At 34.2% G+C, this 17,362-nt stretch overlaps 2 protein-coding genes across 6 annotated transcripts in view; one reads left to right on the top strand and one right to left on the bottom strand.

Moving 5' to 3' along the window:
- Positions 1 to 12,117, bottom strand: part of LOC105218641 (neurofilament heavy polypeptide) — a 63,749-nt gene extending 51,632 nt beyond the window's left edge. Inside the window, exons 1-3 of one of the 4 annotated variants that reach the window (XM_054231525.1) lie at positions 11,388 to 12,117; positions 8,442 to 9,033; positions 7,989 to 8,320 (exon numbers count right to left, since the gene is read on the bottom strand). In XM_054231525.1, coding sequence (XP_054087500.1) covers positions 7,989 to 8,051 — 63 coding nt within the window. In that variant the 5' untranslated portion in view covers positions 8,052 to 8,320; positions 8,442 to 9,033; positions 11,388 to 12,117. The remainder of the gene's footprint in view (positions 1 to 7,988; positions 8,321 to 8,441; positions 9,034 to 11,387) is intronic. The other 3 variants (XM_054231527.1, XM_054231531.1, XM_054231535.1) reach the window with 3 other exon arrangements.
- A 1,026-nt stretch (positions 12,118 to 13,143) lies between these two features.
- The window catches only part of Man2a1_1 (alpha-mannosidase 2), a 52,428-nt gene continuing 48,209 nt past the window's right edge, over positions 13,144 to 17,362 (top strand). For both annotated transcript variants that reach the window (XM_011194351.3, XM_029044454.2), the window contains exon 1: positions 13,144 to 13,446. The gene's annotated coding sequence lies outside the window, so the exon portion shown is untranslated. The remainder of the gene's footprint in view (positions 13,447 to 17,362) is intronic.

Genomic DNA, 17,362 nt, shown 5'->3' with positions numbered 1-17,362 from the left:
TTTAAATGTTAACTGAGTTTTTATAACATTTCATATCAGTATTAAGCAATAAATTAATTTAATTTAATAAAAAAACATTGTAAAATACATAAAGTTTATACCCGATCTTATCATGAGCACCTTAAAGTTTTTGCAAATCGATTATATAAGAAAGTATGTATATATTTCGTGCTTGCACCAAAACAAAGCCAAGATTCAAAAGCAAACATTTTAAAATCAAAAATTTTCAATGAAAAACAACATCAAACAAAGAAGAAATATTTCTTAAAGAATAAAAAGACGGCGATTACCGCACACGCTATGAGCGCATGCAATGACTGCTAGCAAAAAAAAAAGAGCATAAATTATTTGTACTTTGGTAGCACCGCTAAAACGTGAACTCATTTGCGCTAAGTAATGCTTTCATGCCAACCAGCATTTCCTTTTTACTACCTGGTGACTTAATGTCTAAAAAAAGATCCGCTAAGAAAACAAAAGACGGTGAGACGTGAAAGCAAAATGTTATGAAAAGAAAAATCAAATCGAATGCGCTTGATTGCAAGCGTTTGATTTAAATGTGCCGTTTCCCAATGCACACGGCTCAACGGAGCGGCATAAGCGAGAACTCGGTGAACCACAAAATATATGTAAAATATGGATTTTGTTTTGTGTCTGTGAAATAATGCATTTGCTTTCTAAAGAAGTTCCCCGGAAAGCTGGTATTAATAAATGTAAAAACTTTCAGGTTACATTGAAAAATGTTGAAACAATTGGATTTTCCATATCTGTCAAGATTATATTATTTGTTTTACTATTATTTTATGCGCTTTATTATAATAGTTTTATTTCATGAAAAACATTATTTCTGAACTTTTGATTCTTCCTGATCCCCATAATTGGATTTCAGATATATTATTATATGATAATATATATAGATACCTCTTTAGAATTTGTTTACGGAGTTCCCTACTTTTCATAAAACTCTACCTCAAACAACTGTTAAAGTTATCGTAATATCTACTCGGGACCAAAACTGACTTTGGCATTGTGGACATTTTTTTAAGATTTGGTCTACAGCATAAGAAAAGCATTTCTAACATATTTAGTTTTATTTTCAAAATTAGTTGTTGTTTAATGTAAAGCTAAACTTAAAAAACCGTACCGTTCCTTTACTCTACAGTTATGCAAGTTTTAAATGATTACATCTACATTTTATCTCAACTCCTCTCATTTACATGGGCACGTAGAAAAGACATTTCCATTTTATTTTTACGGTTTACAATCTGTTCTGGACTACATATGTACATCAATGTCATAGAAGAAGATGTACAAATATTCTCTTAAAAAATAATCCCTTTAAAATTCACGATGTTGTCATTGTAAAGTCTACTAAATTATTTTAAAAGTTTTGTGCTTAACGAAATGTTATACATGTGGGTATGAAGGGAACGAAGTACTGGAATGGTGATTTTAATTAAAACCACACATTGTGTCAGCTGTTACATACAGACTGTACATCCTGCAAGTTTATGTTGCACGCGTTTGGGCGTGCAGACAAGCAGCAAACCTGCCATGCATTTTTCTGACATTCACACCTGCCTGCAATTACTGGAGATTATATAAAATTCCCTCTCGGGCAAATGTAAGAGCTGTTGTAAGTGTTTAATGGTAAATGTATATGTATTTTGTGCGGCAGTTTAAAATTTGGTGTTAAAAAATGAAATCGAGTTTATTTTTGTACATTTTATACTGAAGTTAAAAATAAAGCGTGCTTTCTATTTAATTACTGTAAAAATTTATAGAGATTTTAAGAAATAAATACCTCCCTTCCGCCTTTTTATCTTTTGAATTTTGCGGCTATGTATAAACCGCTACAGAGCTCGTTTCTAGCAATACTATACATCTTTGAAAGGTCTTGCCATAACCAACAAAACGCCGCTATTTTAAAGTTTTCCTTCGTTAAAGGTAAATCCGCTAAAGAAAAGTTCCGTGAGATTAATGGTGTTTTGGGGGATGGTACTCTATCACTTCGAACTGCGAAGGAATGGTTTCGACGATTCAGAGCGGATGAAAACGACACCATGGATAAGCCAGACGGCGGAAGGGAGGTATTTATTTCAAATCATGGAAAACATCGAGTTAGACCGTTTAGGTGGCCGGTGAATCATCCACTATCAGCTTGCTTCCATATGGCCAGACGATTAATTATACCATCTACTATGAACAATGGGACCGCTTGAAGCAGGCGATCGACCAGAAGCGTCCAGAATTGGCCAACAGGCAAGGTGTTATGTTCCACCAGGACAACGCCAGACTACACACTTCGTTGGTGACTGGTCAGAAGCTACGGGAGCTCGAATGGGAAGCAGAGAGATATTTTTCAACCAATATTTTTTTGTCCTACGTATTGAAAATTTTCAGATTTTGATCCGAAATTTACCAGCCATTAACTAGTCCAGCTATTTGGGATTTTCATATTTAAATATGAGCTCTTTCTACCAACTCTCGCTATAAACTATTCAAATCATAGGAACAAGTCTAATTCGTTTCTGACTAGTTCATTTAACTCAGGATCCACAATTGTCTACGAAAGCTATGTGCAAACATAATTCAAATTTATCCAGTTATTTTCATTGAAGTGGAAAAGTTCACACTTCTGCTAACACTTGATAAAACTAGCCAAACCACCTATGTATATATCTGCAATGACAACACAAAACTGCTCACTTTGTTTAAAATAGTTAATACTAAAAAATGTAAAAAAAAACTCTCTCAAAAATCTGCATATCTCCATAAATATTTTATGGTATTTCTGCCTTTCGCTTTTCGACCAGCTTTGCTATTGGCTCTTAACTTTGAATGTTTGCTCCATTACACCACTGATGGCTATTTCCAAAAATATATTTGTATGTATGTATGACTATAGCAAAAACTGAAATTGTAAGAGAGAAATTAAAATGAAAATGAAAAACTATGGCATTCATACAGACGTGTATGTAGCGTGTGTTGCAAGTGAAATTGCAGCTATCAGCAGTGCTTGCATGTAAATATGCAAATGAGCTCTTTTAATTTTCTACCATAGTGCTTTAAAAGCTGCAGGAGTGAGGAAAACTCACTTGAAGTTATATTTTATACTTTCGTGTTTACTTGATAAGAGTGCATATATTTAATATAACCTTTATATTATATGCGATATGCCATGAAATACGGCCTTAAAATTCTCTGGAAAAAATATTTATTTATTTATTTATTAACATCGTTTTAAATCTACTCAAAACATTTATTGCTCACTTTATTAATAAAACACACTTGCCACAGTCTTTATTGCAAGCTTTCAATTTCTACTGAGATACTGATACTGCTTTGATTTCAATAATGGGTCTATGTTGTTATTTCTTTTTGAAAAGAAGTGTCAAGGTTTTATCGATTTCTAAATAGCTACAAAATGCTTGTGTTACGGCATGACATTTGAGAGTCCATTTTCTAGTTATTTCTTCTAGTATTCCTTTCAATAATTGGAAGTAATATTTCTACAAAGGTCAAGGATTCGGCAAATTTATCGAATACTTCTGCAAATATAAACGTAAAGAGAATAATAAACAAAATTCGAACGAAAAAGAATCTAAATAATAATGAAACACGCTTAAGATCTTATCTCATGGTCCGCGACCTGTTTGCTGATTAAAATTGTTGATCTGTAGTTGGACCATAATTTCCCATCCAATAAGTACAATATACTTTTTAGTGCCCATTCTACTGTCAGGACTAATTGCACATTGAGATTTCTGTTATTTTGAAAATCTACAATAGGTCAGTTATTCCCATTTAGAAACCAACGATCTATCTATAAACTCGATCTTGGTAAAAAACCGACAAGGCAGTACAATACACCATACTGGCTTTATGTTGCCTGATCGCCCTGTGATTTATGTAATAGGCTCTTTAAAAATAATAACATTATAAAATATGACGGAACTATTCTAAACTAGTTAACACTTTCGATTAACTGAGACTCCACAGCCTAACAAACTGATAAATTAATCTTCTTTTAAGTGTTGTATGCATGTTATTGGCGTTGAAAACGTTTAGCCGGTTATAGCCGAATCGATGATGATAGCGCGCCTCTCTTTCCCTCGCAGTTCGGCACCAGTTGGAGATCCCAAGTGTAGCCAGGTCGCAGATCGAACATTTTCAAAGCTGGAGTGTTTTCGTCCATTCCTGCCAGTAATGTCGTCGTATAACTTGTACAGGCAATCGCTCCATCGTCTGCGGTATTCGGCGTTGCCAATTTTCTGAGGACCAGAAATCTTGCGAATAAATTTACTCTCGGAAACTCCTAGTGTCGGCTCATCTGATGTTGACATCGTCCACGCTTCTGCACCAAGAAGCCGGACGAGAGAGGACTTTACTTTTCAGTTGCCTACTCAGTCCAAAGTAGCACCTGTTGGCAAGAGTGATTCTGCGCTGAATTTCGAGGCTGACATTGTTGGTGTTGTTGATGCTGCTGTTATTAATGTTGATATCGTTAGTAGGTTATAATTCTATCTTTCATTTGTGAGGTCAGGGCTTTAATATTAGTGTAGATCCAACGATGGATAATTAAAGTCTTCAAATCTAATCTTAAAATTGATAATGACGACAATATTCTTCGCTTCTTACTTGGGATCGAACCACCTCTGCCTTATCAAGTAGAGCGGAAATTATTTCTTCTTGTAGGATCGCTCTTCATCGGCACCCTGATTTAAGCACGTGTTTGTTCTAAAGACGTTTTTTTAAATGGTTGACTGAGGTTTTTTTGTGAATGGTGTCACTAAAAAATTTCATAATCAAATTCGGTAGTTCACCTGAACAGAACTTTCAGAGAGATAGTTTATTACACACAAAATAAATTTTCAATATTATAACTAATTATTATACAGCAACACCTGTCGCACATAATAAATTACAACATTCTTTAATTAAATGTCAATCAAATCAACGAACAGCTGATCGATAAATAATGAAATGCGCCACTTTATAAATCACATATGTCACTGACACCAGACACAGCACGAATAAACAATACGAGTACAATGCCGGTGCAGAGGAGTGCCAAAAATGCCACTATTACCGACGAGCCTACAAGAAACAACAACAAAAGCTCTTAATACATGATAGTATTATGCAAATAAGTATATGTATGTATATGTGGATAACTGCATATAAGGCAGCCGACTATACACCAATTTAATGCTGAGGTTGCATTATCACACCGTTGCTGGATGAATAAAAGAAGGATTTGCACCACAATTGGAAGAATGTGTGAAGGAGATAAAGAACGCGCAGTGTAGCCATGATATGGTGAAGCATAGCTGGCAAACTACCAAAATGAATGAGCACAAACTGGGCACGCTGCGGCAAAGCAGTCGGAACCAGCGGGTATGTAAACACCACCAGTCTGACAAAAGCAGGCATAAATATGTACATGCTATCTACACATAAAAGCCAGGCCAGACCGGGTCACCGCGTCGGCCGGCAGCGAGACAGTCACTCCGTCAGTCAGTCACTCAAACATGCACGACATGCAGTCAGTCAGTCAGTCAACCAGTTACATTGGCGTGCATGTAGACTTGTGATAAGGTTAGTTAGTTCAACTGCGGGCCACACAATAACACAAAGAGCGTCAAGCTTCGTCGAAGATGGTAAAACTTTGGAGGGGAAAAAAGAAAAATAATCAATGGAGTAATCTACCAAAAAGTATTCACACATGTACCTATATTTACATATGTATATGTAACAGACTTATTCATATAAAGTTATAGCCGGTATTACGCCAAGGAAGCGAAAGAAAACCACCGAAAGCAACAACAATCCGCAGTCATAAGCATGAATCACCATAACCGCTAGTGCACAGACAGTTTTCACATGCTAAACATAGACGAAGAAGACAACCCAAATGAGCTGTGCGGAGATTCTTTAGAATCGTTAAGTAATAAAATCACTTAAACTGTTGTAATGCCAAGCAGCAAAACGAAGCGAGTCTCTCGAAATCGTTACTTGCGCTTTATTTTTATTTTTATTAAGTGTATATGTATAAACAAAAACAATAGCAACGGAAGCCGGTACCACAATCGTCACGTTATAACAGGACATGCACGGCAACCCCGTGTATGCAACGTGGTTGGTCGAGGACACCGACATTCATGCGAGGCCTTCCAGTGAGTGTCATATATTCATCGCGCTAAAATGAACGTTCTGCGTTTCTTCACTAAGTACGCGCTCTCTTTCCGCTTTACTTTCGCTCTCTCTCTCTCTCTTTAACACCGTCAGGTTGTTGTATAGCGTTTCATTCCGGTGGGTGTTGTGGCACAAAGTGTAGCGTTGCCACAAGTCTTACACTTGTAAAAGTCACCACTTTTTGACTTCACTGCACTTTGTTTTTGTTTGTTTTGACCAGCTCTTCAATCGTACACTGTTTCGACCGACCATATGGTATCGATTTTTCGTTCATGCCGCATTTTTCGAACTTAAGACTTTTCGCTCACGTTCCTTCTCGGCTTGTTTCTTCACTATTATTGCTGTTCTTGTTTCTTGCATTTCTTCACAGAATAATTTTGGTTGCCCATTTATTTCACCCCCGTTGACACTTTCCCTTAAAAATTTCTTTCACTTAACCGCATTGCCTTATGACTTAACTCGCACAATTGCGATAAATTACGTTGAATTGCGGCAAATGCATAAATTAGAGCGCTTCTAGGCGTACGAAACGCCAATAAGAGTAGCAATAAAATTGATAATATATTAATAAGCTTACAAAATATTGTATGTACTTCTGGATGTATGTATAAATATTATACTAAAGCATACATTTAATGGCACGTCCATTGGGAGGGTTACTAGTGACATGTTTCTACATTCCATAACATAAATTAGTTACACTTTAATCAGTAGATATTGATGAACATCTGATAAGTTTTCATTTCATGTTTGAACAGTGTTTAAAATTAACGAATTTAGAGAACACAGCCCCAATGAATAAGATGTCCCTTATTTTTACACCCTAAATGTAGGTAATATTGTGTAGGTGTTATTCATTACCGCTGTCCTAAGGACGTCAAGAAAATTTCAGTTCTCTCAGTTAAGAAATGTGTAGAAATTTGCTGAATTTGTTAGTATATGTATATACTCATACAGAGACTCTACGAAAAATATAGTTCCTGACACTTTTGTGTCACCTTCTAAATAATTAAACATACTTTTAGTTTATGCCACTAATTTACTTAGCCCTTATGTGAACCAAGGAATGAAAGGGTTATCAAGAATAACAAATTATGGCATTAGCTAATATCCAGTGCTCGATTTGTAAAGATCTTCGTTAATAACTCATTTCAAAATTTTTATAAAAATAAGAACCCCTAAGGCATAATTTAGGAATCAATTAAGGGTTAAACGTTTAATAGCCTATTTACACAGGAGCTAATTGATCAATTAACAATCTGTTCGATTAAAGCGCTTATTAAGATCGATTTACCATACAAATTAAAAATCTACATTGATTATTAATTGAATATTAATCGTCTTGAAAATGAAATGCAACTCTGCGACAAAGACGTACGACATACGTTCTTTGTTTGCGATTGGCTACATTTTTTTATAAAAAAAGCTACGTTAGATTTCGCTGATAAAAAAATGTCAATCAGCTGATGAAACTTACCAACTTCTTATGAAACTTCTGATGAAACTTACCAACTTCTTATGAAAAGCAAAAAAAAATGTATAACTGCTGATCGGTTTTCGATCGATCGCAGTGTAAAAGGCAAAAAAGGGTTTCTCAATAAAAATTTTGATTGATCAATAATTTGGCTGTCTAAAAACGCTATATAGCTTTATAATACAAAAATTCTTATTTTCTATTATGAATGAAAAGCAAAAATGTATAATGAAAGAATACCAACGATGCTATTAGTTTGTTGGGACCCTGAACTTAAATATAACTACTAAATACTTCTTAATATAATATATATACATACACTCACCTTGTCGACCGGCATTGATGGGCACGCTCTACACAAATTCCAAAATGATCCGATCATAAGGAAGGTTTTTACTTTATAGCACGAAAACTTATTTCAACCAAATCACCAGACACAAAATTGCTGTTGGTTTATCAAAGCGATGACGATGCGTTACACAAACAAACAGAAATGCTTGCAAGAAACACACTGTATATATGTTCGCAATATTTCCGGCTATTGAGGAGATAATGAAGAGGAAGCGTATCACTTCGCTATGAGGGCGTGAGTTGGTGGTTGGGTTGGCGCCGATTGATGCGGCAAATGTGGCGCCGTATATATTATTACGTCTTCAGTTTCCAAAAAAGAAAAACGACAGCGTTCAGAGCAAACAAAATACACCAAAACACGTAGTTGGTGAAATATTTCTGTGTTATGAATGTATGTATATTATGTACAAATTTGTCTTACTTTTCGCGTTCCTTTGCTTTTGAGCGACTTGTAAGCAAGTCTTCCTTGACGGCGTTTAGACTTCAAAGTGCTTATTTTATTGCGTAGATGGCGTTAAAGAGGCGCACGAAAACCGTTATGGCTGAGTACGCGTCGCTAAAGGAGAATGTGCGTAGTTTATTTGCTGATTGTTTTTTCTTTATACGCTTTCTTCACACCAATTCACTTTGTGTGGTAGTTGTAGAGACACAAATTCATAGACGTTTGTATGTATATATATGTATGTATGTGGGTAGTTAACCGACGGCAACAATGTTTTCGGGTATTATAACGTCGACTTACACGTGGATGGACAGCAACAACAACAGTGTGTACAGTGATATTAAATTAAATCACTTTTATGTGTTTGTAATGTTTCGCTTTCAATTAGTACATGTATGTATGTAGGTGTGTGTGTGCGACGCTTACATACACTTCTAAATAATTCGTTTACGTATACAATTTTGAAGTAGTCTGTATGCAGATAAGCTCTTGCGTATTTCTATGTATGTGTATGTGTGTGTGGGCAGAATTGAGTTTTCTGTGAGGACGTGGATAGAAAGTGAAGGTAAAACTGTAAAAGCAATTTAATTATTTATAGCCAGCGCCCGTGAACTATTGTTTTGGCCACACCAAGCGCAGCGGCTTGTGTGAAAATCGCATATTTACATACAAATACACATGCATGGATACATGTATGTGCGTATGTTTACGAAATATTTCGTACTTCGCACACACGTCGTTGATGAGCGCAATAAATTTGATTGCCTTTGGGTGTTCCGACAGTGACGTTGAATATTTAATGCCAACAGATTCGGTTCAAAAGCGTACGGAATGGTATGTTGCATATTTGCAGGCGCATAACAACTGTATTCATACAAAACCAGTTCTGATTGGCATCGACTTACTACATCGCAAAGGTTTTTAGGTTGAAGTTTTTAAATATTGTAACATAGTTAAAAATTGTTATAAGAAAAACATTTTTTTTTAGCTTTCTAACCTCATATTTCTGTTAATTGAAACTCCTGCTCGTACTTCGCACTCTCTGTAATCGTAATATTCCTAGTAATCTTAAAATATTTTCGGTTCCACTATTTGCAATTATCCATCAAATGTAATATGATTCCACCATTTCTCTTGTCAAGACCTAATAAAACTTCAACAAGATAAAATAATTAACCACAAGTTGCACATTTCTAAACCGTTTGCATTTTTATGGGCTAATAAATAATTAATTTCAAAAAACAAAAATTATATTGCCAATGTGTTCAAAATTATTTTAAGCCGTCGAATTCGATTTTCGAGCAAAATTATATTATTTACACATCCAAAAAACCAATAACACTATATGAATAATCGATTTTTTTCAGGGTTTAGGACCAAACCAATTTTTTAATAAGATTAAGCCATAAGCAACCAAGTTATTTCTTCGTTTTTTTAAGTTAACCTCCAAAACTGTAATACTTGACTTCGAATTTTAAAATAGACTTATTGAAACATATTTTTATTAATTACAATATGTAGTTTCTAAACCCTCTGCACCGTACCGGACAGACAGACAGACATCTGAGTTGAAATCGTCTCATCATCCTGATCAAATGGATAAATGTATATAACTTCATACCTAGCTCATTTAGTTTAAAGTGCTATAAACAACCGTTAAGTGGTAAGACAACGCCCACTTTCTTATAACGGTACTTCTGAAAGATACTAAAAGTCCAATAAATAACAATTCGAAAGAAATAAGAACCTCAACTTTGGTTAGAAGGTGTTACATAGTCTACAAATAGGTCAACTAACAGATGATCCAAAGATCTGATTCATCCAATTCCTTTTGAAACAAACTTCCACAAAAGAGAACTAAACAGCAAGTAAGAAAGATTATGATCTGTTTTACCGGAACATAACTGAGGCCATATCCTGTTTTTCAGGAAATAGTTTTCTAAAAGTTTTACGAATACTTATAAAAAACAAGTAGCTCCCGACTGGTGGGACTTTGTTATAATATATCTAGAGAAAACTTACTTCGAAAATCACTGCTGAATGTTAAGCCTAAAAATATATACTAATCATTTTTGTTATTTTGTTGGTATTTTTACCACAGGGTAGAAAGAAATGCTAAAAATAAAGATAAAAACAGAATATTGAACAAATAATTTTCATAATTTTATGAAAACAAACTCAAAGCCCCTTAAATAACATTTCCATATCCGCACATTCTTATTTTTGCTTTATAAAGAACTCAAATCGAAAGCACCTTGCAGAAGCGCAGAAGACATTCAACTAAAAGTAGTGTACATATGGTACATTTGTAAGTACCACATACTAATATATTCAATTTCGTGCCGACTAGGCGCGACTGTATTGGCATTCATTTATATATACATATATTTATACGCATACTGACTATATTTGTATTGGTAATGGCGCTGGCGATGGTGATCTCACACGCTCACTCGCCGCTGCATGAAAAATTTTCCTTGTGGTACACAAAAACGGTGCCATCAATTGCCCAGCCGTCTGCCTGCACGACCGCCCGATGGCCGTACATGTTTTTATAATGCCGTCCGGCCTAAGGGTCTACTTGCTGTCGTCGTGCTCAAATCGATTTTTATCGTTTTCAAAATCTAATTTTTCCACTTTGTGCTAATAAAAATGAAACTATAAGAAATAATGTTATTTTCTGTCGTTAGAGTGTGAAAAATTGCAAATTTGCTTTGCTTTGTGGCAAAATCGATATGCCGTTGGACGAGCTAAGCGATCGACCTGCGAGCTGGCTGACTAATTCAAAGCATATTTTGTGGCTGGTTGGTTGCTGTGTGGCTTAGCCTACAACTAGGCGATTTGTCTGGCTGGCACCCAACGGTAAGCAATCAAATTTAACACTCTGCCTAACGCCTGATATATATGTCACACTCGTTCACACACCGTAATTTTCCAACTATTCTTTCACAGATTTGAATTTTTCACACGACTTTTGTAAATGTTTACTGATTTATTAATTACTTTTCAAATTTTAATGCAATTGGCTTAAGATTTGACGATTTTCTGGTAAATCACAATTTCTTCTTTTGCTCATCACTTTTCTTGAATTTTTTTCTTGGATTTTCGCTTCGCAACGACGCGTCCGCTAATGCACGATTAACAACACGACTCGACGACGGTACGAACACGACTGGTCCCTTTGCCAAGTTGACTTTTAGCAATTTCAACAATCGCAGCCTGGCTGGAAGGCTGAGTTTAATACGGCGACTTATGAAAATGAACTGAAAGCTACCGTGGCCCCTCTCCCCACACGAGGTGTAGTTTTACGAAAAGGAGTGGTTTATGTGGCCGAAATGAATCGCTCTAAGCAAGCAATTGTTGCTATTGCTTCCAATGACGCTGTTTGGCATTGCCTCGACATGTGTTGTTTTCGCGTTCCTCTTTGTTGTTGTTGTTGTCACTGCTGATTGCCGCAGTCATATGGTTTGAAATCGCCGCACATGCAAAGCCCGATTTTGCGCATACTATCCACATGCCTTGCATGCGTCGTTTTACTTTTTTGGGCGAAGGCAATTCGTTGCCCTTTTAGTTGTGTGTTTTGATGAGAAATTACAGGGAAAAGGGAGAAAGTATAAACGGAAGTAATAAATATTCAGAAACGCATAAACGGAAATGTTTTGTTTTTCGTATATCCAATATTGTATTCCTTCTTCCTATATATGAAACAGAGATGGTGAGATGGTAAACAATAATAAAGTTTTTCCATAGCAGAACTTTAGATTAACTAATAACGACTATCAGCTTTCATCATACTCACTAATTTCAATTAAACCATCCGCATAAGAATAAACTCAGATTCAGAGAGAATATTCGTGTCCTAATAATACTTCCTTCTGGATTATAGACCGTTTTTTCTTTGTTTTGCGGTATCGGTCAAAAGAGTGCTGGTAATAATAATATTGTCCCCTCTCATGTCTTGCTGTCCCCTTTTCCTAACTATCTAATAAAGTATGAAGAAGCAGACGCGAACTGGCAGATAAACTGAATCGCCTTTTGACATCGTTTTCTGACTTATAAAAAATATACCATCAGACTTCACAAAACCCATTCCGTTCTTAGGCAAAATTACTCATCAATAGAAGGAAATACTCTACCAAATGTAGAGTATTACCTTACAATGACTTACTATTGTTTTTATTAATTCCATGCTCCTTAAATGAAATAACGGCCTAGATACAAAGATATGTATGTATGTATTTAGTTAGTTGTATCCAAATAGTTGGCAAAGCGACCAGCTCGAAAGTATGTTATAACATTTCCTCAGAATTCATTCAACAAAGACGAGACGGCTGCCTTCTTAAACACTATAATGGCTGTCTCTTTCTTAGAATCAGCCGTAAGCAGGGTTGCAGTTTTCACAATAGTGACATCTATGGGCAGATAGTCAAGCTACAGATTCCAAGTTTCATAAAAATTATTATATCAAAGTTTTTCATGAAAATGATACAAAAATATTTATAAACTTTTTAATTTATTATTATAACTTTAGTTGCTTTTTATTTCTTATTTAGATTAATATATAAATATTATTCTATACCCTACTTAAGGTAAAAACAACTGCTAAGTATTTTGGCACAGCAACCCTGTAAAAGTGCCTAAAATCACCACTATAGTAAATCTGGCAATCTTGTTTGTGCTGTTCTGTCGATTGGTCGAAGGGTCGTGTATTTTTCGCTCCGTGTGTCGCGCAAAATTTGCTAGTTTATTTGTACCAATTGCCGGGGTGCATAAACATTGAATTGTTGCTAAAACAAGCGAAATAATCAATTATAATTTGTGTGAATTTGCAAAGAGTGAAAGTGTTGTTGTGTCTGCAAATGGCTCGCAACAATCATAGCGGTTGACAAAATTTCTTTTAGTGATTGTTGTTTGTGTTTTTATTATATTGTACATTGACGCTTGGTGCTCCGGTCTATTGATTAAAAGAGTACAAACGGCAGGGGTGAGTAAAATTACATTTTGGTAAAGATTTGATTTCAATGTACTAATAAACTCATATTGGTAATAAGTATATATAGAGAGATACATAAGTAAAAATTGGGTATATGTATATTTAAAAAGGTGCCTTCAGGTAGTTTATCATACACTTACATATGCACATATTTCGGTACAATTGTACTTAGGGCTAATCAGTAAGTAAATTGGAATTATTATAAAAAAAATTAAACCGATTAATTACCATAAATCAATCAAATGATAATCGTGACTATATTATTTACTGAGTGTTCGTTTTCATACATTTTCATTGTATAATCATAAGTTAGGACTTTCAAGTTTACATATTTAACTTTATATTTTATTCAGATATCTAACGTAAGGACCTCAGTACTTGTACCTCAATTTTTGACCTAAGATTTAAAATTAAATCTAAAATTCTCAGATATTCGAATCTTTTGCTTCTGTGCTGAAATATCTGATATATGGATTTACAAAAACGTAGAATCTAGTATATAATATAGGTTGGTGGCTCCAGATTACGAATATACAGTTTGTCAACAAATTCTTTGCAAAATGAAAATTGACTTAAAAAATCAACTTTGACATTAAATTTCTTTAACAAAGGTTTAGTTTTTTATAATTTTTCTTTTACAGTATTATTATAGGATATATCTAGTCATAGAATATGTTAAAAAAATAACAAAAGTAAAAACAAAAACATAACATAGGACTCAAATAAGCAAAAACAACAAAAAACCAATTGTCAATCAATTCTTTGCAAAATGCAAGCACATGTCGAAGAACGAATTCATGAGAAATGAACGGGACATTTTCAAAAAAAAAAAGCCAACACGTGTTCTTCTCGGAATATTCTGGCATATATTCATGTTTCGAATTGCACAGATCTAATTGGAAATTCTAGTTGAAAATAAGAATCAAGTAAATGAGTTCATGAGAAATTTAACCAATTGGTATATTTTCATTATTTCAAAGAAAAAAATAAAAAATAGGTGTCCAAAATTTTTAATATTAAGCTAAGGACTATATACAACATTATTCAGGTGCAAAAAATAAAATATACTGCATTGGAAAGAACTCTGGACACAAACTTTCAGAGCTTTCATTTTGGGATTTTTCTAAAATAATACAATAAGTAGATAAAAACCCCAAAAATTTGACTGAAAGAGATGGGGAAAAATAAAAAATAGTATTACAGCAACAACAGTTACCATGAGGAAGTGAGAAAAGAATCAGTACTCGTCCCAAGTAGCTTGGAAAAAGCCACCGCTTTCTGTCATTAAAATTAAAAAATACAGTCAGCGTCATATTTCATCGTACGGCACTCTAAAATCAAATTTTCCGTTTTTAATCCATTGAAATGAAAAAAGTTCTTCTATGAACTGATCAAAATAAAAAACAAAATATATTCCATATTCCAGTTATAAAAATTATTTGCAAACTAAATGTAAAAACTCAAAAATTGGCCTAATGTTCAAAGTTGGTGCGTCATAATTCATCGTACGGCATTGTTTAACCTTACTTTTAAGAGTTTCTTGTTATCATTTTAAAACAAAATAGCTTCAACATAGAAGTGGAATCAGTTTATCACGTGATGTGAAGTGGACCAGTGGTTATTTCTTATTTTGACAATAATGGAGAAAAGATGTGAAACTTCCTCAGATTTTAGAGAAATTCTGATATAATAACGAAAAGAAGCAAAATCAATGAGAGAAATTGATAAAACTATCTCTAAATATAAGTTTACAATACAGCACATACTAGATTTGTTTATAAAAATAATAATAGAGAATAAAAAAATGGATCGAGAGGCGCGAGAACACTTAATGAAGGACATAATTAGGGATATGACACGAAGAAATGGCCGTGTGAGCTGTTCAGAAATATGTAGTGAAGTGGAAAAAGCTTCAGAAATATGGTTGAGCAAGTATACAATTCAGAAAACATTTTGGCTTAATGGTTATCTTCAAATTATCATCACCAACAGCGCGATGAGCACCGTCTATATCTGAATCGAGCAGTCGAAAACGTATAACTTTCGCAAATCAGCACTTGAAGAAGGGTATTGGCACATGACAGACAGTGCTTTCACAGACGAAAGCATATTTAATCTTTTCGGCGATAATGGACCATAAAAAGTTTAGTGAAAACAGGACACAACGCTTGTTACTAAAAATTTGCGAAGTACTGTTAAATATGGTTTAAGAAACTTGATTCTTAGGGGATGTATGACAGTTTCTGGAGTTGGAAAGCTGATCTTTATTAGAAGAAAAATTGACAATGACCAATATTAGAAATTTTGAAGCAAAATTTAAAGCAGTAAGTTGAAAAACATGGGCTTAACTGATGCTTATGTTTTAAAACAACACAACGACCCAAAGCATACTGCATATTTGGTTCGCGAATGGATGCTATATAATACGCGAAACAGCTTCGCACCTCTCCGCAAGGCCTGGACCTCAATCCCATTGAATACTTAAGCGATTACATGAAAAAGAATTTTTAAAAACATACAATTTCGTATGTGTCACTTCAAAAAAGGGCTTAATAGAAGAGTGGAACGAAATACTGCCTACTTTTACAGCTACACTCATATCTTCGATGCTAAATAGAATGAAAGACCCTCAAACTACTATATTTTAAGTTTCTAAACAAATGTATCGCGTATAACATAATAGTAAAGATATTGATTACATAAATGTGTAACGTACGATAAAATATGACGCAAAAAATTTGTTCAATTTAAGCTTTTTTTAATTTATCATTTTTATTTTGAAATATATTCAATCAATTTGCATATAAATCATACTATTTCCGAGTTTTCTTTTATCTATAGAAGAACTTTTTTCATTTGAGTGGATTAAAAACGGAAATTTTCATTTTAGAGTACCGTACGATGAAATATGACGCTGACTGTATATCAAATTCGCTATAGATGATTATAATAGGCCAACGGAGGACTGAAGTCTGTTTCCGCCAAACTTTTCTGGGTCCATCATGATGCTACGTCATTGTCTTCGTCTAGTCACAAAAAATAACGCCATTCCAGTATTCCATTGGCTTAGTAACATCAACTGTAGCCAATTTTCAATAGTAATAGATGCTATTGGTATATAACTGTGGCATTTTCCTGGCTACATGGGACGAGTACTGGGGAAGATTCAACACTATTCTCACTTCCTCATGGTTACTGTTGTTGTTGTAATATTTTTTTATATTTTTCCCCAATTATTTCGGGCAAATTTTTGGGGTTTTTATCTACTTATTGTAATACTTTAGAAAAATCCCAAAATGAAAGCTCTGAAAGTTTGCGTCCAGAGTTCTTCCAATGCAGTATATTTTATTTTTTTGCACCTGAATAATGTTGTATATAGTCCTTAACTTAATATTAAAAATTTTGGACACCTATTTTTTATTTTTTCCTTTGAAATAATGAAAATATACCAATTGGTTAAATTTCTCATGAACTCATTTACTTGACAATTCTTATTTTCAACTAGATCGGTAGTTCCAATTAGATCTGTGCAATTCGAAACATGAATATATGCCAGAATATTCCGAGAAGAACACGTGTTGGCTTTTTTTTTTTGAAAATGTCCCGTTCATTTCTCATGAATTCGTTCTTCGACATGTGCTTGCATTTTGCAAAGAATTGATTGACAATTGGTTTTTTGTTGTTTTTGCTTATTTGAGTCCTATCTTATGTTTTTGTTTTTACTTTTGTTATTTTTCTAACATATTCTATGACTAGATATATCCTATAATAATACTGTAAAAGAAAAATCATAAAAAACTAAACCTTTGTTAAAGAAATTTAATGTCAAAGTTGATTTTTTGAGTCAATTTTCATTTTGCAAAGAATTTGTTGACAAACTGTATATAATTGTTGCCTTTGATTTCTG

The sequence above is a fragment of the Zeugodacus cucurbitae genome, chromosome 2, assembly GCF_028554725.1.
Source record: "Zeugodacus cucurbitae isolate PBARC_wt_2022May chromosome 2, idZeuCucr1.2, whole genome shotgun sequence".
In the NCBI taxonomy this organism is placed as follows: Eukaryota; Metazoa; Arthropoda; class Insecta; order Diptera; family Tephritidae; genus Zeugodacus; species Zeugodacus cucurbitae.
This window is presented reverse-complemented; position numbering and strand designations above follow the sequence as displayed.